At 37.3% G+C, this 25,820-nt stretch overlaps 1 protein-coding gene across 2 annotated transcripts; it reads left to right on the top strand.

Annotated features, from left to right (window-relative positions):
- Positions 1-4,144: 4,144 nt before the first annotated feature.
- Positions 4,145-24,059, top strand: timeless (timeless circadian clock). Of its 2 annotated transcripts, none has more exons than XM_058372825.1 (30): positions 4,145-4,307; positions 4,536-4,633; positions 6,278-6,431; positions 6,681-6,795; positions 6,879-6,941; positions 7,158-7,259; positions 7,858-8,013; positions 8,123-8,256; positions 9,063-9,150; positions 9,817-9,993; positions 10,460-10,677; positions 10,797-10,900; positions 11,485-11,654; positions 12,618-12,740; positions 13,771-13,922; positions 14,583-14,680; positions 14,910-15,033; positions 15,364-15,565; positions 16,199-16,338; positions 16,571-16,656; positions 16,845-16,965; positions 17,416-17,498; positions 17,936-18,084; positions 18,190-18,409; positions 18,502-18,570; positions 18,742-18,860; positions 19,815-20,058; positions 20,210-20,255; positions 21,925-22,001; positions 23,435-24,059. In XM_058372825.1, the coding sequence occupies exons 2-30, from the start codon at positions 4,549-4,551 to the stop codon at positions 23,557-23,559; spliced, it is 3,744 nt and encodes a 1,247-aa protein (XP_058228808.1). In that variant the 5' UTR covers positions 4,145-4,307; positions 4,536-4,548; the 3' UTR covers positions 23,560-24,059. The 2 variants fall into 2 exon arrangements, with proteins under 2 accessions (XP_058228808.1, XP_058228807.1); XM_058372824.1 differs by having other exon boundaries at positions 4,146-4,307; positions 16,568-16,656.
- Positions 24,060-25,820: the final 1,761 nt, after the last annotated feature.

The raw sequence follows: 25,820 nt of genomic DNA, 5'->3' as shown, positions 1-25,820 counted from the left end.
GGAGCAGATGGTGGTGGCTGGAGTCAGGTGTTGGGAGGTCATTGGGGGCATTGTCGAGAATCGGTGATGGACAGAGAGAAGGTGGGAAGAGAGGAAGCTGAGCGGCACAGAGCAGTGTGTATGTGTGTGTTTGTGTCATCAATCAGTTATCTATTTTGATTTGTTAAGACAAAGATTTTACAAAGATCGTTATTTCACTAGGAAAAATTTAATATGTTTTTACTGTGATTTATTTGTTGTGAAAGCAACAATAATTTGTTCTTAATGCAACATTATTATAAAATGTTCAATAAAGTCAACAAATGAATAATATGATTGGCATTTTGTCATTTGTTTGGCCTCTCCTGGGAATTTCACACGCAATAGTCTCTGGAGATTAAACAGAATGGTGCACAACACAAATATCACACACACACACACACACACACACACACACACACCTCCCGGCAGATCTCCCACTACGCCCTCTGCTGTATGCGTCTAGACCTGCAGCTACAGCTGTAGGACTTTATTATTATTATTATTATTATTATTATTATTATTATTATTATTATTATTATTATTATTATATTAGGAATCTTGGTGTACTACTTGAACAATCAATTACACACGGCTAATATTCCTTTAAATTTTGAGCGATGAAGATTAACAATATTATAGAACAAATCAACGTGATTTATAAAGTAAAAATCAAGTATTCCACTGTATTCACATAGCATACATTCTAACAGAGAAGCCCTGTGCCACATTTGGCCTTGGCATGAGACTTTGGACACCGCTAACTTGAATATTCTGATATCAGTAAGGGGACATAGTCAGCATAAAATAAAAAGCTGACCACAAAATTACAAAAATATGGGGGAAATGGTATGCTGCTTGTTTTTTCACAAGGGTCTATTGCCAAGAATAATTTATTCCATTTATTTATGATGCATGTATACATAACATGTACAACTGTAACAAATTTAGCATGTTTTTCATATTATTTAGAAGGTTAGTTAATATTATGTAAATCTAATTGTAACTTAATTGCTTTTACAAACATTATCTGGCAAATTTGGGCCAGATGTAATAAGTGGTGCGAGGAAAGGGGGAAAGGTAATAAATGGAAGCATGGATAGGGACATGGTAATGTAATAGACATTTACATTTCAGGCATTCGGCAGATGCTCTTATCCAGAGCAATGTACAAAAGTGCTTGGAAGTCTCTATCATTAAATACATCAGCATTGGTTCACTAGGTCACAGACTTAATATACCATCAGTTGATACATAAGTAATGCTTTTATAAACCATAATAAGCAGAGGGAAAAGGTAGATGGATATAAAGAATATTATACAAGCGAGTGTGCTATTTTTACTTGATGTACTGGATTACATTATGCAATTTTAGATATCGATAATGTGATTAATGTTGATCTTTTATTTTTTTTCCTGTTATGCAGTTACTACAAGACATTTGCAGTAATTGATTTTTTAAAACCCTGTTAATATATTAAATAAATAATTGAATTGTGCCATCTATAAGTATGCTATTAATAAATAACATTTTAATGTACATGCACTTTATTTTATAGTTTTTTGTTTTTATCGTTTACATTTCTGGCATTTGGCAGACACCCTTATCCAGAGCCAATTACAATTTATCTCATTTTTATACAACTGAGGGTTAAGGGCCTTGCTCAGGGGCCCAGCAGTGGCAGCTTAGTGGACCTGGGATTCAAACTCACAACCTTCTGATTAGCAGACTAACCCCATAACCATCCCCACATCATAAATAATAACTCAAATAATACAATCCAAATACATTGGTCAGTGCTGTATGTATATAACTGTATATGTATATATGTAATATATAGCGTTACACATTATCTATGTATGACGGTCCTGTCACTACTCGATCCGTACCATTCTGCGCATGCGCGACATTTTTGCCACTAACACATTATATTGTTAGTAGTATTATAACAACATTATTATAAATATCTTCCGTATAAAAATAAACTGCCTTAAATCGGTTCGTCATACTTCAGACAAGATGTGTATGCCTTTCTGCAACTCAGGTTTTGTTCTGCGCATGCGCGAAATTGCTTCGAACAAAACATTATATTATTATTAGTATTATAACGATACTATATTAAATATCTGCCGTATAAATAAATTACTTTTTGTAATACTTTAAAAAAAATTTGATTTTCAGATTAGGATGTAAATTCTCCCATCCAGGAGATGGCGCTAGTTCGGTCCGCTCGCCATAGTATTTAAGTATTGGTATTTAATGAAAGATTTTAATTTAAATCGTTCTTAAATCGTGAATTGTTCTTATACTTATTAACTTTAAAAAATTAAATAAAATTAAATTAAATAAAAAATAAAATAATTTACAATACAAAATATGTTAAAAAATTATAGAATATACAGTAAAGTGTACTAAAAATATAAGTAATAGTAGCTTTTAAAAAAAAAGAAAAGAAAGAAAGAAAGTAATGAGAGAGAAAGAAAAATAGAGGACCCGTATTCTAGTTGGAAAAACAACCAACAATAAGATCATTTTTTTCACAGTATAAATGTGCAGGGCAGGTAACAATAAAGTGACAATTTTAAAGTGTCAAGTGGTGATAGAGTGTCAGTGTAAAGTCCAGTGTTTGAATTGTCCCTGTTTATCTGTTATGAGCGTATGATGTTTCAGTAGTAAAAGTGCAGAGTGCCACTGAACGGACAGAATTTACCCTGATGATACAGGTGGAAGGTTTTGACTATTTATCAGTTTAATGGCCTTGGGATATAGACTCTTCTGGAGTCTGGATGTTCTGGCCGCAGTACTCTGGTACCGCTTGCCAGACTCCATTAAGGTGAAGAAACTGTGAATGGGATGGGTGGTGTCCTTGATAATGTTGCAAGCCCATTTGCAGATCCTTTTATTGTAGATGTCCTGCATTGAGGGGAGATCTGTCCCTGCAATTTTCCGGGCCAGCTTGATCACCCTCTATAATGCCGTTCTGTCGTGTGTTGTGCTGTTGCCTGAACCACACAGCAATGCAGCAAGTTAGCACATTATCTAGGCTACTAATTGAAGCAGGCCTTGTTTGTTACAGATTTTAAAGCAAAACAGTTTAGCTGAAATGCTTGTCAACTTTTACTCTGATCACTCAGGGCACGAACTGAAAGACTGAACAGTAGATTTTTTTTTCATTCGGCAATACAAACATTAAACACACAACCTCAGTAATAACTGGATATAATTAGCACAGTCACTTACTATATCATGACAACAATGCTATTGTTGTATGTTATTATTGTTCGTATATTTTAGTCTGCATATTTGCACAGTATAACTTATATTCTCCACACCAGTCTAATTGCACATATGTTGTACATATCTTTCTCTTTTTCTTCTTTTAATTTTCTTTCTAATTAGAGTGTTTATCTATTTATCTTTTTATCTTGAAATTTTTTTATTCTGTTGTACTTGTACAATCATGTATGTGACAAATAAAAATCTTGAATCTTGAACTGACAAGTTTGTCCTTTGGAATTAAAATGAGCATCCTTGCAAAGTTTTGTAGTTAAAATCTTTAAACACACATTGCATCCATTGTACATTGTGCTTTCTTTTTTTCTATTTTGTTTTTATTTAACATGTATTTAAGTACAGTCATACAGCCTTTTTTTTTTTGCAAAGAAACTATAAACATCCAGGGTGAGAACATGTGTCCTAAGTCAATCCGAAATAATCTCAAATGACCTTCATTCTTAATACAGACATTAAACAGAGTACATGCATATTCACAAACATATATATATACATACATATATATATATATATATATATATAAGCATATATTATGGACATATATTTATCTATCTATTGATTAGCTTTAATTTATTTATAACAACAAAATCAGACCTTCTTTCTGAGTACATTGTGCTTTCTAAATAAAAAGGAAATGAAGTAAAAAATAATGTGTGAGTGTGGTTCAACAATCTGTTCTGGCCCTCTTGGTATAAAAGGAGAAAAATCCTGGTCCTCATCATTATTAAAGTTGCCCACGCTTTGCCGCACATGCGCAGTACAAACTGTGTTTCAGGTACGGTTCGAGTAGTGACAAGGTCCCTTTAATACTGCGTCACTGGATCTGAACACGACTTCCGGGTATCCTGTGGAACGCGCGGGAATTTTATAAGCGCGAGTTTTTCTGCCAGCTGAGTGTTTGTCCTTCTACAGTGTGTCGGAAATAAACCTTATAAATAAATAAAAAAAAAGGAAGGCTGGTCTTTATAAATATATTGCTTTAAAAGTTTTCCTGGTAAGTTGTATAAGTCGTCGCTGAATGCTAACTCTATATTCAGTAAGGCTCCAGTTCTGTAGAGCTAGCAGCTTTATAACAGTTGTATATATATATTGTGTGTGTGTGTATGCACTTGTTCTGTTATCTTCGTGTAAAGTTGTCCTTTAACATACAGAGAAACAGTCGAGGTTTTGGAAATGTTGTGTAGTTTGTGTTGTGTGACCTCTTCTATGTTCCCGGCTGCAGTGTGGATGTGTTCATGATGAACTGTGAGCTGTTGGCCACTTGCAGTGCCCTCGGGTATCTGGAGGAGGATAAATATCACAAAGAGCCTGACTGCTTGGGTGAGTCAATGCTTGGAGCTTTCAGTCACATGATGGACAATCCATATAGCATCTTGCTTGAAAGCTGTGCATATCTTCGATTTTCCATGGAGCATTCAGTGCTAATGAAAGTAATAACAAGTTGAGTTTTGATCCCATTTTGTCAATTTTAGACACAGGTACCAAAGTTTGAATATCGCAGATATGTGATATACACCGATCAGGCATAATATTATGAGCACTGACGGGTGAAGTGAATAACGCTGATTATCTCCTCATCATGGCACCTGTTAGGTTTGATGTGTTAGAAGCAGGAAAAATGGACAAGCGTAAGGATTTGAGCAAGTTTGACGAAGGGCTAAATTATGATGGCTAGACGACTGGATCAGAGCGTCTCCAAAACTGCAGTTCTTGTGGGGTGTTCCCGGTCTGCAGTGGCCAGTATCTATCAAAAGAGGTCCTAGGAAGGAACAGTGGTGAACCGGCGACAGGGTCATGGGCAGCCAAGGCTCATTGATGTATATGGGGAGTGAAGGCTGTCCTGTGTGGTCCAATCCAACAGATTGTTACTCAAATTGCTGAAGAAGTTAATAGAAATAGAAAAAAAAAAAAAGAAATAGCCTTAATTTGTCACAGTGAAACTCTTTCTTCGCATATCCCATCCTTGGAGGTTGGGGTCAGAGTGCAGGGTCAGCCATGATACAGCGCCCCTGGAGCTGTGAGGGTTAAGGGCCGTGTTCAAGGCGCTGGGGCTTGAACCCCCGATCTTCTGGTCAACGACCCAGAGTCTTAACCACTTGAGCCACCACCGCCAATGCTGGTTCTGATAGAAAGGTGTCAGAACACAGTGTATGACTGGTCAGGGCTGTTTTGGTAGCAAAAGGGGGACCAACACAATATTAGGCAAGTGGTCATAATTTTATGCCTGATCAGTGTAGGTAACTTCACAGTAATGAAGATTTTCCTCCGCAAAATTGTGCTGCTTATTTTTGACAATCATGACATTTGATGAGAAGAAAATTTTGTATCATATCTTAAAAAATGGTCTGTGACCTATAACCCTACATCAGGGGTTAATAAACTAAAATACACAGCTCACAAAGCATAGCAAATTCATTAAAATACCAGTCCTGTGTTTCATGATATTTGATTGCTGCATCTCATTTAACCATGAAAAACTTAACTGGATGTTTAAGCATGCTAAATAGTAATTCAACTATACTATGTGAAATGATCGAATATTTGATATTAGGAGGACAGGCGAGTATTTTTAGTTTATATAAAATGTTTTTAACGATGTTAAAAGCTCTGGAGCACATCACTGGTTTTGTAGCAATAAAGATTGTTTCCGATAAGGTTTGAAGACATACAAGTTGTATGAATTAAGAATTATATTACATCAGAGTTGTATTCATTTTAATGCTCTTACACTCTGACACATGTCCTTTTAAAGCATTTTTTAAAACAAGCAACAAAAAACAGGAACATGGTAAATGTAACTTCCAGCCAATTCAAATGGCAATATTTATTATACCTACTTATCAGTATTTATGCAAATGCCTTGAAATATAAGAGAAACATACTGTGGACAAATTTTCACTCATTTTCGACTAACCCATGGTTTACAAACTGCTTTGTTTCCCAACTTTTTGACCTCTCCGTTAGAGAGTGTTAAAGACCTGATTCGCTACCTGAGGCATGAGGATGAGACAAGGGACATAAGACAGCAGCTGGGAGCCGGCAAGATCCTCCAGAATGACCTTTTATTCATCATCACTCAGCATGGACAGGACAAGCCTCTGTTTGATGCCTGCATCAGGTATATTTGCCAAACCTGAGATGAGGGGATGGTGCCACAGGGAAATGATCAAAATATGAAATAGCATCTGTGTGTGTATGTATATATATATATATAAATAAATAATATATATTTTAGCAGAATATTTATTTGACCTGTAGAAAACTAAACTGAATGGAAGTCAGTTAAAAATATTGTCTGAATTCATGGCATCAGATTAGCCTGATGGAAAAAATGTTTTAATGCAAACTTGCTTACATTTGTTTGCAGGCTCATGGTGAACTTGACCCAACCTGCACTTCTCTGCTTTGGAAAAACCCCAAATGATGCAGTTTTTCGACACCATTTCCTCCAAGTTGTGACTTATCTACAAGGATACAAGGAGGTAAATATAATCTCAGTAAAGAGCTTAAACGCATTGGTTGATTATATAAAAGTATTAATTTTTATTCATCTATTTGCTTCTAGGCATTTGCCAACGAGAAAGTGTTTACAGTCCTGAGTGAGACGCTGTACAACCTGCTGCAACTGGTGAGTGGAACCCAGTTTGTCCACTCAGTGCTGGCCTCTTGTAGGACAAAGCCATCAGAAAATCATCCATATAGAATTTGTGTAGAATGAATGCAAGTTTGGGTTGTTGGTGGAAAAAACTAGGCCAGTTCTTGGTTTTGAATGTACAAGAGGAAAAACATCTATATTTAATCTAATTAACCTAATTTCTTTTCTCCATTTTTTTTGTTTTATCAGGATTGGGAACAGAGGCAGGAGGAGGATAACTTGCTGATTGAGAGGATTCTGCTGCTCGTCAGGAATGTGCTGCATGTCCCTGCTGACCCCACTGAGGAAAAGGTTAGAGTTAATGTGCTTTAGCTTGTTCCTGAAACAGTTATATGTGTACATAAGGCGGAATATTTACTACATGCCCAAAGTTCTGTAAACGCCTGGCCATAACACTTGTATGTGGATTTTCCCACATAGGATCTCGGTATGTTGTAGGAAAAATTTCCCTACACTGCCAGCATGACAGTCACCCTGTGCATAAAGCCAGCTACATGAAAACATAGTTTACTAAGGCACTGACCTCAACCTCAGTGAACACCTTTGACTGGATTGGAATGCCAAGCTTGTGCCAAGTGATGGGCATCACTTGCCATCTTGTGTTTTATGGCTGTATGAGCACAAATCCCCACACCCACACTCCAAAAGTTAGTAGAACGCCTTCTTAGATGAGAGGTTTTGGAAAGGGGTATTCAATGGGCATGTGACCAAGTCCCTTTAGTGATATAGTGTATATTCCACACTTTACACGTTTTCTTTCTCTTTCAGTGTGTTGGAATTACACCTGTGATTGTTTGTCTCTGCTAAATGAGTTAGTTTTCACTTATCCAAATTATTACACATTAAATTGGTGTTTCTTAATTCTTTGGCTTAAATACTACCCCTGCAGAATGTGGATGATGATGCCAGTGTACATGATAAGTTGTTGTGGGCAATCCACATGAGTGGGATGGATGACCTGCTGAAGTTCCTGGCCAGCGCTCAGAGTGAGCAGCAGTGGAGTATGCATGTGCTGGAGATCATCTCGCTCATGTTTAGAGATCAGGTCTGTTCAGTAAACTAAAGAATATATTCAAAGTTTGAAACTTTTCTAAATGTGTTTTGTTCGTTACTGTATGTTTTATTATGCATTTTAATGTCTTTGCTCTCTTCAGACTCCCGAGGTGCTGGTGAGTGCAGGACAAAGCCGCTCCATACAGGAGAAACAGAAAGACACACAAGAGCTAGAAGCTCTCAGGCAGAAAGAGATGGCAGAGAAACGGAGCCGTACGCTACAGAGGGGAACCAGGTAAAGTAGGATGTTTGGATTTAAGTTATATTTTGCACTGTGTTATGAAATAATGGATTCTCTGAACACTGTGTTCGATATTTTTCAAAAGCAGTTTAGGGAAACAGTCATGTGAGCTGAATTGTCTGCATCACTGTAATGCCCATTATTGATTAAAAAATCGGTCTGTTGATGTTTCCCAGAATCATAAGAAATGTATAACTGCTTTAGTAAATCTCTAGACAGTCGTAAACAACAGAAACTAATGTCTCACATGCAGGATTAACACCTGCTAACTTTTATTAGTTTGTACCTATTTTACGTTTGTCACAAATTTACTTATTTAATTTTTTAATGTACTTAAAATGAGTATTAAAGTATTAATACCTTGCTGCTACATACTGGGTACTGTAGTAACAAACATTTTTAATAGTTGTAAATAGGTGACTTTTACAATGATAAAGTCTTTTCAAACATACACTAAATGACCACTTTATTAGGAACACTATATGCACTTTATTAGGTATATGGATAGGGCCTCTCTTTGTTTTCCACACATCATAACATCATGATCACCAGCCTTTAGAGAGAAAAGCAAGTTGGCTCATTGGATTTATAATGCTGGTACCAAACCTGACCCTACCATCTGTGAGCCTCAGCAGCTCATTGGACGTTAAAGTGATGTTCAAGAACATTATAGTGCATGTGAAACATGCAAGGAATTCACATCTGCTACACTTGTGTACTGTACTGTTAATCTGATGACTTGCTCATGATAACTGAGATATCTGTGAATCTTATAAAGAGTCATGTTTTCTCTGTCTCAGGCACTCACGTTTTCGAGGCTCATATGTGGTCCAGGGGTTAAAGTCTATTGGTGAGAAAGATGTCATTTTCCACCAAGGACTTCACAATGTGAGTAAATGACAATAAAAATAAAGATGTTATTTGAGCACATAATGGAATTTACACAGTATTCCTCTTGCTCCCAGCTGTAGTTGACTTGGCAAGACATGTAAGAAACAGTTAACAGCTCCCAATTTTATCATTGTGTAACCACGTCTTCATCACAAACTCACGTCAATTGTACATTATTATTGTATTTCTTTAGCATATATGATATTGACTTATTAACTTTTTGCAGTCATGAGTTGTGGATTTTACGTAAAACTAAAAGTTGTTACTTCCATGTTGAGTTCTTATTAACTGCTTATTAGTTTGCCACATTATAGTCTCCCTATACAGTAATATAAAAAAATAATGGAAATACAACAAAATTAAGGAGAGCCATGTAAGAAAATACAACAAAATTTTTTCTATTTGTTTTTGTCACTTTTATTTGAACAATTAGTCCTCCATATTCATTTTCAGTGACAGTCACATAGAAGCAAACATGAAACCTAAAGTTCATACACAAACCTTTTGAGAATATTGCATGGGCTTTGGCTGGCATTTCTGACGGATTAAAATCTTTAACTAACACAATTAGTTGTTAACAATAACGAGAATGTATGCCGGATGTGAGGGGGGAATTCATTAGGTAAAATTTTTTTAAGTCAGATTTTTCTTTTTTCCTCTCAGTTTAAGAACTATTCTCATGACTCTGGGAAGGCCGTGAGACGCATCCCCAAGCGTAAACAGACCGCCCGAGACCCCAAGACCCAGCGCCGCTCTGTACTCAATGTGCGGCTCTTCCTGCGTGAATTCTGCGTAGACTTCCTGGAGCACTGCTACAATAGACTCATGTACCTTGTCAAGGTGGCCACCATTTCCATCTAAATAAAATTTGTTGTAAAGTTTGTGTTAAAAAGGTTTTTTTTAGACACCGAGTCCTGTTTCCCAAACACATATGGTAAAGCTTAGGTCATCTTGGTCAGGACAGTGTATAATGTAATTCATGTGCAACTGTTTAGCTAAGATGTTTGTGCTAACATGGTATTAAGAAACTCAGCTGTCATAAAACCTAATGATAATTTATAGCCATATAACCCCCTTTTTCTTATTCTTCTTTTTATTATTATTATACCTGCACATTATTACTTATGTATTTATATTTTCACTTATTACTTCTGTATTTTTTTTAACAGAGTTAATTTTTTAATTATCTGCTTGTCATTCATGCCAAGGTTTATTTGACTCTTGTCCTAAGAAAGACACCTTTTGCCCCTTTACTGTTCTTTCTAATCATCTCCTGTTTGTTGATCATTTGTACTTTCTTTTACAGGAGTCATTAATTCGTGAACAGGGCCAGCAGCATGATGAAATGTATTACCTCTGGGCTCTGAGCTTCTTCATGGCCTTTAATCGTGGAAATGGTTGCAGGCCTGAGCTTGTCTCTGAGACTCTCTCCATTCGTACCTTCCACTTCATAGAGAAGAACATCACCAACTACTATGAGATGATGCTCACCGATCGCAAAGAGGCCACATCGTGGTCTCGCAGGTCAGAACACTCCATCACGCAATCACTCCATCATCACACAGCTGCTCCATCACTAAATTTGAACTTTTAAGAATTTGACAATAATTAATAATTTATTATTGTTTATATCCATCTTGCAGGATGCATTTGGCTTTGAAAGCCTACCAAGAACTTTTGATGACTGTAAATGAAATGGATCACTCAAAAGATGAGAACATCCGCCAGAGTGCAAATGTTATCAAGAGTAAGAAACATTAAATGTTAAAGCAGAACATTTTAATGACTTTTAAAAGCTCTTTCAATGCATTTGTTTTTACAGCTTCTGGTTGCTCTAGACTAGAGCATGAGACGGCTTGCTTGGAGAAAATCAGTGTATATATTTATTTATTGCGTAGATTGTCAATGTACTGGTCTTACTAGCCAACAAGTACCATTTGAGTAGTATATTTTACAACATGCAAGATAAATCTGTGTATCTAATAAGCTGTGCCCAAAGTGATGCACTATGTACTGTCCATCGTAATTTAGTAAGGTAGTCTGGGTTTTGTTTTTTTCCTGTCTTCTGGCATAGGATAAATACAGATTAGTCTTGCAGCGACTGTTTTCTACACAGCATTTCTTCTCCAGATCTGTGTGTCTTTCTGCCATGTTAAGAATGTTTGGCTGCTATGTTTGACTACTTGCTGTATATTGCTGGGTTTTATCTTATTTAAGCAGTTGTTGTGTGTTGCCTCCTAATTTTTGCACGTTGCATCGTTACTACTAAGTCATCTTTATTTCATTTTATTCACTCTGAATGTCTGATCATCCTCGCTTCATTGCTTACAGGTAATATCTTCTATCTGATGGAGTTCAGAGAGATTTTCCTCACCCTCTTGCGAAAGTTTGATGAGCGAATGCAGCCCCGCTCATTTCTGCGTGATCTGGTAGAATCCACGCATCTGTTTTTACGAATGCTCGAACGTTTCTGCAAGGGCCGAAACAATCTGCTTGTGCAGGTGAGCACAACAAGGGTGGAAAATTCAGGGGAAAAATCTTTGGAAAACTCACTGTCCAACTGAGCAATTGAGAGAACATGTATAGTTAGGATATTAACCTGCCTTTTGTGGGGGTTTTTTCCCCATAGGAACTGTGTTCCACACAGATTTCACACAGATACTGAGATATTTCCACTTTTTTTTTTTTAAACTTGGTTAACAGGAGAATGACTATATTGAGTGAACAACTTTTATTGGTTTATTGATTACTTTAATAGATAATCCATGTTGTTGTCTCAGATTCATTTACCAGTGCATGTGAATGCCTTGGTAAAAACTTGGGGTATAATCACAATTCTGGCTTCATGATTTGGATTCAGTTCTCAGAATATTTTAACTAAATTTGAAGGAACAATGCAAAACAAGGTGCATTTTCTTTGTATGAAACAAAAATAAAAATGTCCAAAATATTTATGGACATAGGTTTAATACTGCAGGTACACCCATAGCATTTTTGATTTTGATTAAATAGTCAAATAGTTCAGTCAAATAATAGACTGAAAACCACTGAGCAGAAATAGAGTAGATTTCCATGTACTCTGGTTTGAAATGCTCTCCAATCTTTATAATGTAGCTGTGTATAATGTGTACTGGTCATCACAATATGGAAATATGGGGCTATTGGATTTCACATGTATAGAAATTGTAGACTTCCTGCAAAAGACTGCAACCACATGAGCATCATACTGGACATATACACACTCTCTGCAGCTCTGATGTTTAAACAATGCAAATGCATTACATGCATAATCAATAGAATGCTGATTTCAACTCTCCATCACACATTTCCACAATGCAGATATATTTTTGCATATTTTTACACGAAGTGTCAACACACCCCCAGTAAAAACTGACTTGTTGCAGTTACTCATGTTCTGTCCTCTCTCTCTCTGTGTGTGTGTCCTTTTTTCCTTTTTTTAAAAGAAAAAAAAGACAAAAAGGAGAAAGAAGAAAAAGAGTTCAACTGTGCAGATGGAGAATACTCCAGAAGCACTGGAGGAAACATGGCAAATCGTGTCTCAGGAGCTCAGGGCCTCTGGCTTTCAGGCATGTGTGTTTTTAAGCATTTCTCCCTTTAAAATGTTAAAGTAAAAAAAAAAAAGGCATAATGAACCATGATTGCTGTTTTCTCTCACTGTGTTTATTATTTTTTTCTATGTAAATCAAGGCTGTTGACTTGAATGGCTCTATGTACTAGGCTTCTCAGCTTGACTTTTCAGAGAAACACAAATACTACAAGGTTCTTACCTGGATCTTGGTTAAAAAATTATATTAAGGGATATTTATTTATATATTTAAATTTAAAAAATTTCTGGTTTTATTAAAGTTTTTAACTTCTATCCAGCCAGTGATCACGCAGGATGAATACATGGGCTGCCTCCCCCAGTCAGTAATCACTTTTTATCTGCACACTGACAGAAAAGAATAGACTTAAGCCTTATTATTGCATGCTAGAGAAGAAAGTAACTTTTGTAGCTGCTGCTGTTCTGCATATGCTCCATGAGAGAGAAAAATTTGGCATACAAAACAGGTACAGTACAGGTCTAAAGCACTAGTTGTTTTACAGTCTTTAACTTTCTGCTGTGTGTACGACATGCCAGAAGAAGTAATGTTGTGGATAACATGAGCATCAAATATTATTCACATCTTATGTGCTTAATAAAAAGGAGGTGTTGCAGGCTGAAGGTTAGTTTTTGTGTGTTTTTGCACAGAAACATCACTTGTATCTTCTAATAATATTTGGTATTCACCTTGTTGGTCTACAAATATAAATTTCAGGATTGTAGAGTTTTGTGATCATGACAAGCAGTGCCACCAACATCAGATATAATTTCTATCTTGGCTTTCTAGACAAAAATGTAATTGACTGCTACCGCGAGTACTAGGAGTTCGACATATGTGGATTTTCTTTGTATTAGCAAAGGATGATTTTTTTTTTCCTTGTGTTACAATGGTGTACTGTACAGATCTGCACACTGGTGGATTTAACTGAGTGAAATTCTGAATGAATCCTGCATGCCGAGACATTCAGTTATAATGAATACAGTTTAAAAATGATCCTCTATAACCATTTCAGTTATCAGAAGCTCTGCGAGAGGGTGTGGTGCCCTTTGACGCCGCTTCTGAGGTTCCTGTTACTGAACAGCGGACTGAAGCCATGATCCGTATCCAGGATGCTTTGTTTGCCCGCACCGGGCCAGAAGCACTCGGATTACTGCGAGCTGCACGGTAAATCATGACACTATCTAAATAACATCATTAAACATGAGATTCTTTGACCTGAGCTACAAAATAAGACAAGCTTCTAAAAGTTTCTATCATAGTGTGTTGCACAGTGTGTAACAAGAATGATGTTAGGTTGTGTATAAGCAACTGCATATAGTGTATACAGATTCTATAAACTAGCTAGAGCTTGGCATACAGTGTCTGTCCTACTGTAATTGTTTTTTTTTTATTATTATTTAATTAAATGCAATCGTATGGACATTTAACAATCAGAATAGCAAAGAAAATTATATTTTTAAAGTGATATTTACTCTGTTCAGAAATGGTAAATTTAGATCTTCCTTCTGAATGACAGTCATGTTTATTATGTTCTTAAAAATTTTAATTCTCGTCCAGGGAGCAGAATCTTTCTAGCAAAGCAAATGCTAAATAAATATATTTCCCCAACGTGAAAATATAACAAATACAGCAAGCTGTTTCAATTCCATAGTACATTCTCTTTTATTCTTCAGCCAGTTTATTGACAGAGTTCATAGAGACAATTTATTTGTGTACATTATGTGTTTTCTATGAAAGTATTGAATGATTTCTCCCTTACTCAAGCTCTCTGTTTGGGTATTGAGTACTGATTACACCCGTTACCTGTTTATTCCACATTCTCAGCGAGGTGTGGCCAGAAGGAGACGTATTTGGTTCTTCTGAGGTGGAACCTGAGGAAGAGCTTGATCTTCTGAAGCAGATTCTCTTTGCTGAACTTCCCAGTAAGCTAATCTCTAAATAGACTGTATCTTTATTTTAAAATAGCCAGTGCATGAAGTATACACAGGCAAGTAAAATTCCTGAAAAACTTCTTCTGTAGAGAAGTATGCAAAAAATTAATTATATATTTTTATTTGGTTCATAAACAGTAATTCGTTCTAACCTAAATAAATAAAAAGCTATAAATAACTATATTGAACCTGCTGATGTGTGTTCCTCTGTGTTATTCAGGACCAGCTCAGACAGAACCTGCAATGGATGATGTTGAGGAAGGGGCAGAGCTAGATGAGGAAGATGAACTGGAGACTGTGCAAGTGTCTGAAACTGAGTTCAACTTTTTGGATTTTATTAAGAGGTGTGTGCAGAGGCATTCAGAGTTAAAGATCTCAGACTTGCCTAGTGTTTTGAATTTTTCTAAATCACATATGTACTTTGAGGAAAATTCATCTCTGCTTCTAATCACCAGAGTTTTTGGTGTGCTTCGTTTAATAACAAGCTTATTCATTTTCATGATGCCATACAAGTTCACCGTTCTCTGTATCTCGGAGCTTACTCTGTATAATATTTTCATAATGGACATACAGGTCTGCGCTTGCTCACAATGTGTTTATAATTGCCATATTAATATAAACTTAGTAAGGACAATTTTTTCTTTTTCTTTTTTTTCTTTCTTCCCCCTTACCAGGTTTGCAAATCCAAACATTGTTCGGCCATATTTGGTGTTGCTGCGCTCGTACTCAACAAACACACCGCATACCAACCACTGCATTGCCCGCATGCTTTACCGTGTTGCTGTGGACCTGAAGATGGATGCTTTGCTTTTCCAGCTTTCTGTATTCCACCTCTTCAATAAAATCTTCACTGACCCTGCTGCCTCAGCCTATAAGGTGGTTTACAAAAATCCACCATCATATTTTACACCAGTATAACTTTGTTTACATTTGACTTTATCCAAAAGGACTTGAGACAGTTTACAGATAAACCATTGAGGGTTAAGTGTCTTGCTCAGGGGCCTGAGGGTGGCAGCTTCGTCATACCAGGATTTGAATTCATGACTTTCTAATCAGTAAAACAAGGCCACTGTTCTCTGCCTTGGCAAAAATAGGACATGTGCAGCTTGCTTGTATCAAGTGCATTGATGTTTAACTCTGAAAGCTTGTAATCCTTTTAATAGGGTTTGTAATTTTCTGATTATTACAGTTTTCACTGTGGGAGAATTGTTCACATAAATATAACCATACTTTAACTCATCTATCAAAAAAGCTACAAAAGAGAATATTAAAATGAGCCGAATGCATCTGTATAGTATAGGTCACAGGATGTGATGGAAGGCAAGGAAATTGCCTTACAGTCATTATTATGGCAACATACTGAAAATAAGATAAAGATCTGAATCTTTTCAATCATGGGCCAGCTGATGGGGATCTACTGAGCTATCTTGCTTAAGACTACTTTATGAAATGGTGCAATGATATAAGAAGTGTCCTTTAATGTGTCTCTTCTCGTTTTCCCTCTGACAGGAGCTGGTTACTTTTGCCAAGTATGTTGTGAACCGATTCATCTCTCTCACTACTAATAACAGCAAAGCCTTCATCGAGCTACTTTTCTGGAAGAATGTTCACAGTGTGAGACAGATGACTGAAGGCTACAGTGCAGATGAGTGAGTGTGTGTTTTATGTGCTTGTCCTCGTCAGTATCCAAAATGAACATTTCATAAATCTTTACTTTTTGAACAAAGTGGCTTAAGGATCAACCAAATCAACTACTTATATTTTTGCATGTTATATTCAAACTTTGTTTTTTAATATATGACAGGAGGGCTCTTTGCAAATGTTTGTAGAATTTTGCAGAATGTTTATGGTCTCAATATTATTTGGATGCTTGTGTAGTAGTGATGGTGCTAAGAAAAAAGTCATTTGGACACCAGAGGAAGAAGAGGAGCTTCGACGAGTATATGAGGAACACAAGGATTCTGAAGGTGAGACTCCTTCTGCATGTGTATGAATGTGTACATCTTATATTAAAAAAAAATTCTTTGGTTAATATTAATATAAACTAATGCTATTGGTGTCTGTTTAATTTTCAGAATTTGTAGCTGCTTAGAATCAGCATCAGTGACAGTTTTTATATTGCGTCTTTTTTTTTGTTTTTGTGTCTATACATCAGTTCCTGACATTGTGGAGACCATTCTGCCATTGCTCAGCACAGAACGCACCAGACGACAGGTTGTGGTCCAGATGGTGTCTATGGGTCTTGTGGACAGTGTAAAGGACCTGAAGAAAGAGAGGTGCTTGAGTATCTTCTTCTGACAGAATGAAATGTGTAATTTGCACAGGTTGATATGATGGTATTTTTTTATGGAGCATGTGGTCACTTTTTCAGGAACTGTTACCTTTTAGATTTTTCAAGAACTATAGATTTTAACATGTTTATCACTTTCATTTGGTTGGGCAGTAGTGGCTCAAATGAAATGCAATTTCAGTGTGCTGTATTTGTATATGTGACAAGTAAAGGCTTCTTTATTTCTTTAAGGTATGCATGTGTAGACAACTTACTTTGTTCTTAATTTTTCTCAGTTCATTGCTGCTCATATGAGAATGCCTTTCATAAATTTAATGCAGTCATGAAATGATGTGCCTGTCTTTTTCGCAATAGATTTAACACTGTTTTTACTGGAGACAATTTAAGAAATTAGGTGGCCTTAACTAACAACTTACTCTCCTGTCTTTTTGTAAAGAAAAGGTACGAGTATTGTGCTCTGGACTGAGGAGCAGGAACAGGAGCTGCAGATGCTGTTTGAGGAATACAAAGACTCTGATGGCAAGTTTTGATGTGTTTTTCTGTTTCCCCTAAGCTATGTCAGTTAATCCATATTATTCAGATGATCAGTTTTCAAGTCTAATTTTCATTTGGTTATCAAGTTATATTACCAAATGAGGAGGAGAGCTTTTTGGTGCCAGTTCTGCATAGTAGTAACTGCATAGCTAACCCTAACCCTAGGAGTTTTAAGATTTCCACATCATTTGTATTAATCTAAAAGAGGAAGCTAATCAGATATACAAGTTCGTCTTACTTTTTAGCTATGTTAGCCTTGTAGGTCAAGTGGAAAACTAAAGAAACAAACTTCCATCTTCAAGCATGGCTTTGGAACCATTAGGGAACAATTGGAATAAAGGCTTAAATTTACATTTTGACAAAATAATCCCATATTAGTAGCTTACAAGTGACCTGCTCTGAATGACTGACTGTTTTTGTAGATGTGCTGGGGAATATACTGAAGCGCCTGACCGCTAAACGCTCCAGAGCACGAGTCGTGGATAAGATCATCAGCATGGGCCTGGTGTCTGAGCGCAAAGAGCTGTATAAGAAACGACGACGTAATACTGCTGGGAAAAGCCGAGGAATGGTAGAATCCAAAAGTTTATTTTTTTTAATTGATCAATAGTTCTCCTTACCCAGCTGCATCTTCGACCTTTGCAAAGTTTTTAATGTATTGTTCTCATTTGGACAGGCTGAAGAGGACTTTTTTGCTGACCTTAGTGGAGAACCTAGAGATGATATGATTGACGGAGATGAGGAGCAAGATGAAGAACTGGAGGAAGATGATGATCATGATGAAGGAGAAAAAGAAGAAATTAGACCTGTCCGTCAAAAGAAGGTCAACAGGCGAGAAAGTGTCGTGGAAAAAAATGCCAGTGTGGCATCTATGGCTCAGAGCTTACGGGGAGAAGGTAAATATTGATGAGGTGTGGGGAAGGGGGGGGGCTGTTTGTAATGGGTACGTGACAGTTTGATTTAGACTGGTGTTTTTCACTCTAAACAGGCATGTCGGGCCCGATCTTGTGGCTTCAGAACTGCCTGAACAGAGCAGCAGATGATCGGGAAGAAGATGGTAATTATAATTTAAAATATAAGTAGTACATCAGTTGCTATGTTTTTAGAGTAGCAAGCAAATAGCTATTTCTTAAACTTTAGTCTAGATGAATGCAGCTAGATAATGTATTTAGTGCATGAAGCCTTCAGTCACTATTATTGACACAAGTGGCTTTGTTGAATTCCTCAGGTGTTTCTCACCCTGTGGCACTGGTTCCTCTGACAGAGGAGAATGAAGACGCCATGGACAACCTAAATTTTCAAAGGCTTCTTCACAAAGTTGGCATCCGTGCACCAGCTGATGAACAGGTTTAAAACTAGATTTTAACTAGACTTTCCCTGGAGGTTCCAGGTGCAAAATGAGGATGATTGTTGTTTACCATCACAGTCTTATACCTTTTAATTTGTGCTTCCCTTAGTTTTGAGAATCTCCTCTATGAAAGCCCAGTATTAAGTAACACAGTCTGTATTTTTTGTGTTGTAGAAATCTTTGGAAAGACACTATATACATTTTATGTTAATCTCTCTCATACACACACACAAACACACACACACACACACACACATAAGGCTGTTTCTTTGCTATACACTGAAGACATTAGGGTTTGAGATCTCCTGTTTACACCTAGATGTGTTCAGCAACTTAGAACATGGTACCTTTTGTGTAAACCTGGAGTGTCCAATCTTATCCGCAAAGGGCCGGTGTGGGTGCAGGTTTTCATACCAATCAAGCAGGGGTCACACCTAATTCCACCTTTTTAATCAGTTGATCTTGGCTTTCAGTAGACTTAGCTGTGGCTTCTGCTTGGTTGGAACGAAAATCTGCACCCACACTGGCCCCTTCTGGATAAGATTGGACACCCCTGGTGTAAACCCATGCATTTTTTTAAGTGATCAAAAATATCAGAACACGCGACTGACTGGGCTTGCTCGATTTCAGCAACTTAAAAAAGAAGCTGGAGTACAAGCCTTGAACAGCATCAGAAATGAAGAATGCAACAGTTTGTCAATGGGTTCTCTGCCTCATGCTGCTATGGCAAGCAAATATTATTTAATGTAATTTTCTTAAAGACTATCTGTTTCACTATTTTTGCTCAGCCTAAAACTGGGTTGGTATGAATGGGTGGATTATTTACACCTTTTCATTTAATGACTTGGTGTCTTCCGGATTGGCTGCTGGCACATGTTTTGATGACTGCTGTATAATAAACAAATTTCCTGAATACTAAATATCGGCATTCTTGGAATTCTTTCAATGACCAGGAGTCTTTTTGGAGGATTCCTGCAACTATGAGCATCTATCAGCTACGGTCAATTGCGGGATCTCTCAACCTGGCAGAGGAAAGTGAGGTCAACGTTCAAGAGGAAATTGAAACAGGGATGACCGTGGACCCTGAATTGGCGCAGAACGATGATGAAGGCGAAGACTCGCAGGAGCTTAGAGCTCAGGCACTCCGAGCCCTGCTGCTGGCACGCCAGAGAAAGCATTCCTCTGAAGACACCAAAAGTAAGTCGTGATTGTAGGCTTTTTAGATAATTTTTGTTTTTACAATTATTTTTTTTACAGTCATGAAAGTAGTGGTAACATTTGAGGTTTACTTCAATAGGATCTTGCCTATTTAGTGTTCAAGAAACTATGTATTTCTCTCCTTTTTTAGAAAAATCTGCTGATGTGGATACCACTTCTGAAAGTGGAGCAGAAAGGTAAGTCCTCTTATATCCCTGAAAAATAAGTCCCCTATTCTCAGCACTGTTTTAATCTAGGTCTTCAAAAAATGTTGCTTTATTGTAAACAAGTACTTGTTAAGCATAATAAGCAATATATACAGTCAAAATTCTTGACTTAAATCTGAAGAACAATACAAAAATCCACACAGATAGAAGCGTTTCAGTTGATGCTTGCATCAAACATCAGAACGGGGAAACGTGTGACCTGTCAGTGTGTATTAACTGAGGCTCTTTAACTATATCTGCATGATTTTTGCATTGTGCTGCTCCCACTGGATTGGCAGACTCGATAACAGCTTAAATGTACGTGTACTTAAAGTCGCTGGTGAGTGAAAATGTTACCATATATTTAGCCATCAAGAAAATTGTCTCATTGTAGCCAGACCTTCAGACTGACTGCAGAAGGTCTGGACTTCATAGCAGCTTTTATTGGCCAAGGACCACCCAAAAGGGGATTTGACTGACATGTAATGCAACAAATCACAGTCATAAAGAGTGAAAAACAAAAACAGACCCATGTGCAATCATAGATCGTTCATTTAAGAAAATTGTGCAAATTAATGAGTCTGTACCATGAATTTCACATAATTTAAAAAAGTCCAACATTTAGCTGAGCCTCATAAGCACTCATTGTCACAATTGTAAACATGATGGGTTACTTCTTGCGTGAGGGTAACAATTGCTTTGTGTTCAGTTGGACTGTTAAAATCCTAGAATTCCAACCAATCTGCTGATTTCAAAACCCCTGAAATGTTTCCAATTTTATGTGCCATATGCATCAGGCGTTCAGCCAACGGTTCGTGTGTGTAACATGTGAGGCTGAGACTTTCAAGAAAATAACAAGTTTGTACTATCAAGTTCAGTATTAAGGGCAATACCTATTTTGCACATACCAGGACAGATCTAATTTGTGTCTGCATTGCAAATTGCCCAAATCTGATTTGGTTTGCACTACACTCACAAGGCACATCCATGTATATTGTCATTGTTACAACCCAGACATCTGTGCAAGGAGTAATGCAGATGTGACCGATGTTATCTGGTTTCCTAGCTTCGTGAAAATGTTTTTGTTTTTTTCCTGTTTATTGCTCTGAATATATTCACCACACAAGAGTAACTAAAACAAAATAGATTTTAACAAATAGGAGACAGGTCACTTCTTCAATGTTCTAAAACTTCTCTTCTAAACTGTGTTTTTTCTTCTTCTACAAGTATCTGTCATCAGGGACATTTTTGTGGTGAATTGAGGGAAGTAAAAAAATGTTCAAAAACATGCTAATCTGATTTGAAACCACAAACTTGAAAGTTTTATTTCTTGTGGTTTCTAGTTGACTGCAGAACATCTTTCCTGAAATGTTGCAAACATACCAACAAATTCATCCAGGTTCAATGACTTTGCCCTCCTTGGTGCAATACTTTGTACAAACTGCTAAGTGTTTTATCTGCCTTAGTGGGCTTGAGTTCACCAGTTGTAGTGCAGAACATCTCTCAAAAGAATCAGTACTAACTGGGATTGAAACAGCTACTTTATATAGTTGAGGAGTTTGAAAAGAATTTTTTCTAAGGCTCAATGCTGCCAGCTGTATTACACCAGAGGGTCTTGGCTTTGTTTCGGTCTGAATAATAAGCCCTTTCTGTATTCTAGTTCTGCTGCTGTTGAAGGTAAAACCTCAGTGAAGAGGAGTCGTGTGCTGGACAGTGATGATGATGAGGATGAGAGAGGTACTGTAAAATATTTCAAAATCCAATACATTCAGTGTCCATTAGTTCGACCTAAATTCTTTCTTTTGCACTATTTTTGATCATAATTTATGGCCAATTATGTAGATGCCTGATCAGTCATACCCAAATACGCTTTTTTGTGCCGACCATGTCTTTGTAAACCTCTCTTACACAGAGCGTTGTCATGCGTCAACAGTTTTGGGCCCTTTTGTTCCATTAAGGGGAAAATGTAATGCAGCCGCATATAAAGACATCCTAGTCAATTGTGTCAACCAGCATATGGGTGTGATGGTCAGGTCCCCACAAACTTTCACATAAATAAATGAAATAGAATTGAAGGACGGTGTATTTTCTTTTTCTCCTTTGCTATATAGGAGTATGAGTTTGTTGATTATCCAGTCCAAAACCATGGGAATTGATATGGAGTTGCCAAGTTGTGTTAAACTATTCAACAAGATTTTATAGGGTAGCTATGGGACTTGAATATCCGTACACCACCTTTTACTGTTGGCACTATACATTTTGGTAGATAGAGTTCTCCCGACATCCGCCAAACCCGGATTTGTCCATCAGGCTGCCAGATAGCATGATTCATTTCTCCAGCGCGCACATTTCCACTACTCTACAGTCCAGTGGTGGCATGCTTTACATAACTCTAGCCAAGGCTCGGCATTGTGCATAGTAATCTTAGGCTTGGCCAATGAAGCACATTTTCATGAAGCTCTCAACATGTAGTTCTTGGGTTAATGTTACTTCCAAGGGCAGTTTCGCATGCTGTAGGGAGCAATGCAACAGAGGATAGGCTATTTTTATGTAGTATGTATTTGACCACTCAGCAACCCCGGGCTGTTTCTTCATGGCTGAGTTGTTTCTCTTAACAATAATAGCACTTAGGTTTAAAGTTGTCTTTATTTGTCATATATACATTACTGCACTGTGAAATTCTTTCTTCACATATCCCATCCTTGGGGGTTGGGGTCAGAGCTCAGGGTAAGCCATGATGCAGCCTCCCTGGAGCAGGGTGGGTTGGGGTTCCTTGTTTAAGGGTGGCAGCTTGGCAGAGCTGGGGCTTGAACCCTGATCTTCTGGTCAGTTACCCAGAGCCATAACCACTTAAGCTACCATCCCACCCAAAAAAGTCACAGTAAGCTTTTGTATGTCCCATGCTACTACCAACGTTTGTCTATGGAGTATGCATTTTTGTGCTTGATTCCATGTTCACTTTATCTATGGGTTTGGCTAAAACATCCTCAACTCACTAATTAGGAGGGGAATCCACACACTTTTGGCCATATAATATAAATTATATAAGTAGGGTCTGTTAATGCTCTGAAAATAATCAGATGTTGCCATTGTTTTGTGAAAGGTGTGATCTGGTCATAAAGCTGCTATTTTATTTTATTTTATTTTATTTTTTTTTTGCTTTTTTGCAGGTGAGGCCTCTCCTTCTAAAATGAATACAGAAACTGAGGGAGGAAATCACTCAGACGAGGAAACTCGCTCGGCTCCTGCTAAGCGAAGGCGCAACCGGGTGCTGAGTGATGATGAAGATGACTAAATGGCTCATCTAAAAGCTTTCACAGCTTCTAGTCCCCTACCCTCCCAGACAGAACGACACGCATGCATACACACACCAAAAATAATGAATCATTTCATATTACAGTCCACTTTTAAACGAAAGTTTTAAATTGTTAAAATGTGTTTTTGTGAGTTGGGTTTTTAGGTCTGGAGTAAAGCACAAGCATGGTGCTAATGCTGCAGATTTAGATATTGCCCCTTGAAAGGAAGATATGCTCTGAAGAAATCATCCAGATAATAAGGACCTTTTGTTTTGCTAAGCATAGCCGCAAGCTGTTTAGAGGTTCAGCCTTTGTTTCTAATTCTATAATAATTGTGATCCTTGATAGTCTCTTCATTTCTGACTTCTGAAATGTTTGTGGACCTGAGCACCACCCTCTAGCCTCAGCAGAACCATTCATCTCTGCTCTAGAAGACATTCAACACATTCATATGTCCTAAATGGACTTCTCCTTGCGTAAATGTTTAATATGTTCATCATCAAAAGTACTATTCTACTTTGCTACAATTTTCCTTGACCTGCACATCTCTGAAAGATAGATCCAGTGTTGCATTAAATAATTGTCATTGGTTTAGTGCTTGCTATAAAAATGGTTATAGTGTTGAAGATTTTACTCTTGTTTTGTATTGACACTGTGGGATAGTTTACACAAAGGTCTGCACCCTTTGAATAAAGTTTGAATGAATAAATAAATAATATTTACAAATTACGTACATGGTGAGCTCGTAATATTTTGCAATAGTGTACTGACCCGAAAGAATATTTTTGACACTGGCTAATCTAACTGACTAATGCTAATAATGATTTTGTTATAATTGTTAAAATGTTGAAAGTGAGTGGAGGTATCTTGGCACGTTCTCAAGTTTACACTACAGCAAAGCATTGCATAGATACAGAGAGAGGGGGGAAAAGGCAGCTCTCTTTCTAATCAAAGGCGAAGGTCTCCTGCTGCCTTTGCAGCTGTGGTGGGCCGAGTCTCATTCTCCACATCTGGATCCAGTTAAGCACTTCTTACAAACACACATCCGGTCAGACTTTCATCCCACAATTGCACTGTGGAGCATCCGCGAGTGGGTGTGTGAAGCGCCAGAGAGGGAGGGATCTCTTAAAAACACATGTCTGAGTGGCACTGTGAGGGAGCCCCAAGTGCTGGGAATTACTTTCACTGTGGTGTTTAGGCTGTTGCTATGCGCACTGGAAAATACTGGGTACGCTGAAGGCATACCACAATCATGACTCATATAGAGCTGAGTAACTTGGCTCTGGTAAATTGCCTTTTTGAAATACTCTTGCGTATTACTTGCATCCAGTCTGCTCAGTGTGCTGTCCAGCTACCGTAACTAACAAATAATCCAAACCTGTTTTTTTTGTAAATACATAAGCAGATTTTCACACGGTTGCTTCAAAACATTAAGCTAATTTATAAATGTGTGTGTGTTTTTTTGGGGTTTTTTTTCCCATATTTTAAAGTTTTTCATTTTTATCATCAGCATAACTACAGGCTTTCTGGTGTAATGCTGTTGACAAAGGTGATGCATTAAATGAAATTAAATTCATTAATTAATCTTCATACTGTCAAACTCCACTCCAATTATTGACCAGCTTTTTGGAAAATAATCCAAAATAATATTAGAAAGGACTATAATACATGCATCAAGTGATATTTTGAGCTCAGACATACAGGGACATCATATTATTTTATTGTAATGATACATTTTATCTAAGTGCTAGTAGTTTCCCCCTACTAAACACTGGCTTTAGAATTCTCTGCACCTTCGCAATTCATATTTTGTGATGCCTGCTGTGGAGAGCAGGGGTAGCTGGTGGTTTTTAAAATTGGCACATGCGTCTGTTATTGAAGTATATATATATTTGTGTGTGTTCTGTCAGTCGCTGGTCTGGCCTCAGTCTCTCCAATCAGGCTTTTCCAGTCATGACAACTGACAATGTATGGTAAGTCTCTCTCTCGGTCTCGGTCTCGGTCTCTGTGTCTCTGTCTCTCAGAGTTGGAGAAAGACACCATGGTGAGCTAGTTTTGTAACAAAATCTATATTTTATATCTATATACTACACATTACAATACATTGATCTGACTCTTTCTTACATTACAATACATTGATTTGACTCAAGTCATTTTTATTTTCTGTAATCAAGACTCCTAAGAAGCAAGTCACATAAATGGATCAGATCAAATCTAGTTATTTAATCTTGGCGCTAGAAGCTGTTACAGTATGTAGTAT

This window comes from Hemibagrus wyckioides, linkage group LG21 (assembly GCF_019097595.1).
Source record: "Hemibagrus wyckioides isolate EC202008001 linkage group LG21, SWU_Hwy_1.0, whole genome shotgun sequence".
In the NCBI taxonomy this organism is placed as follows: domain Eukaryota; kingdom Metazoa; phylum Chordata; class Actinopteri; order Siluriformes; family Bagridae; genus Hemibagrus; species Hemibagrus wyckioides.
Note: the sequence above shows the minus strand (reverse complement) of the source record. Positions and strands in the feature narration are given on the sequence as shown.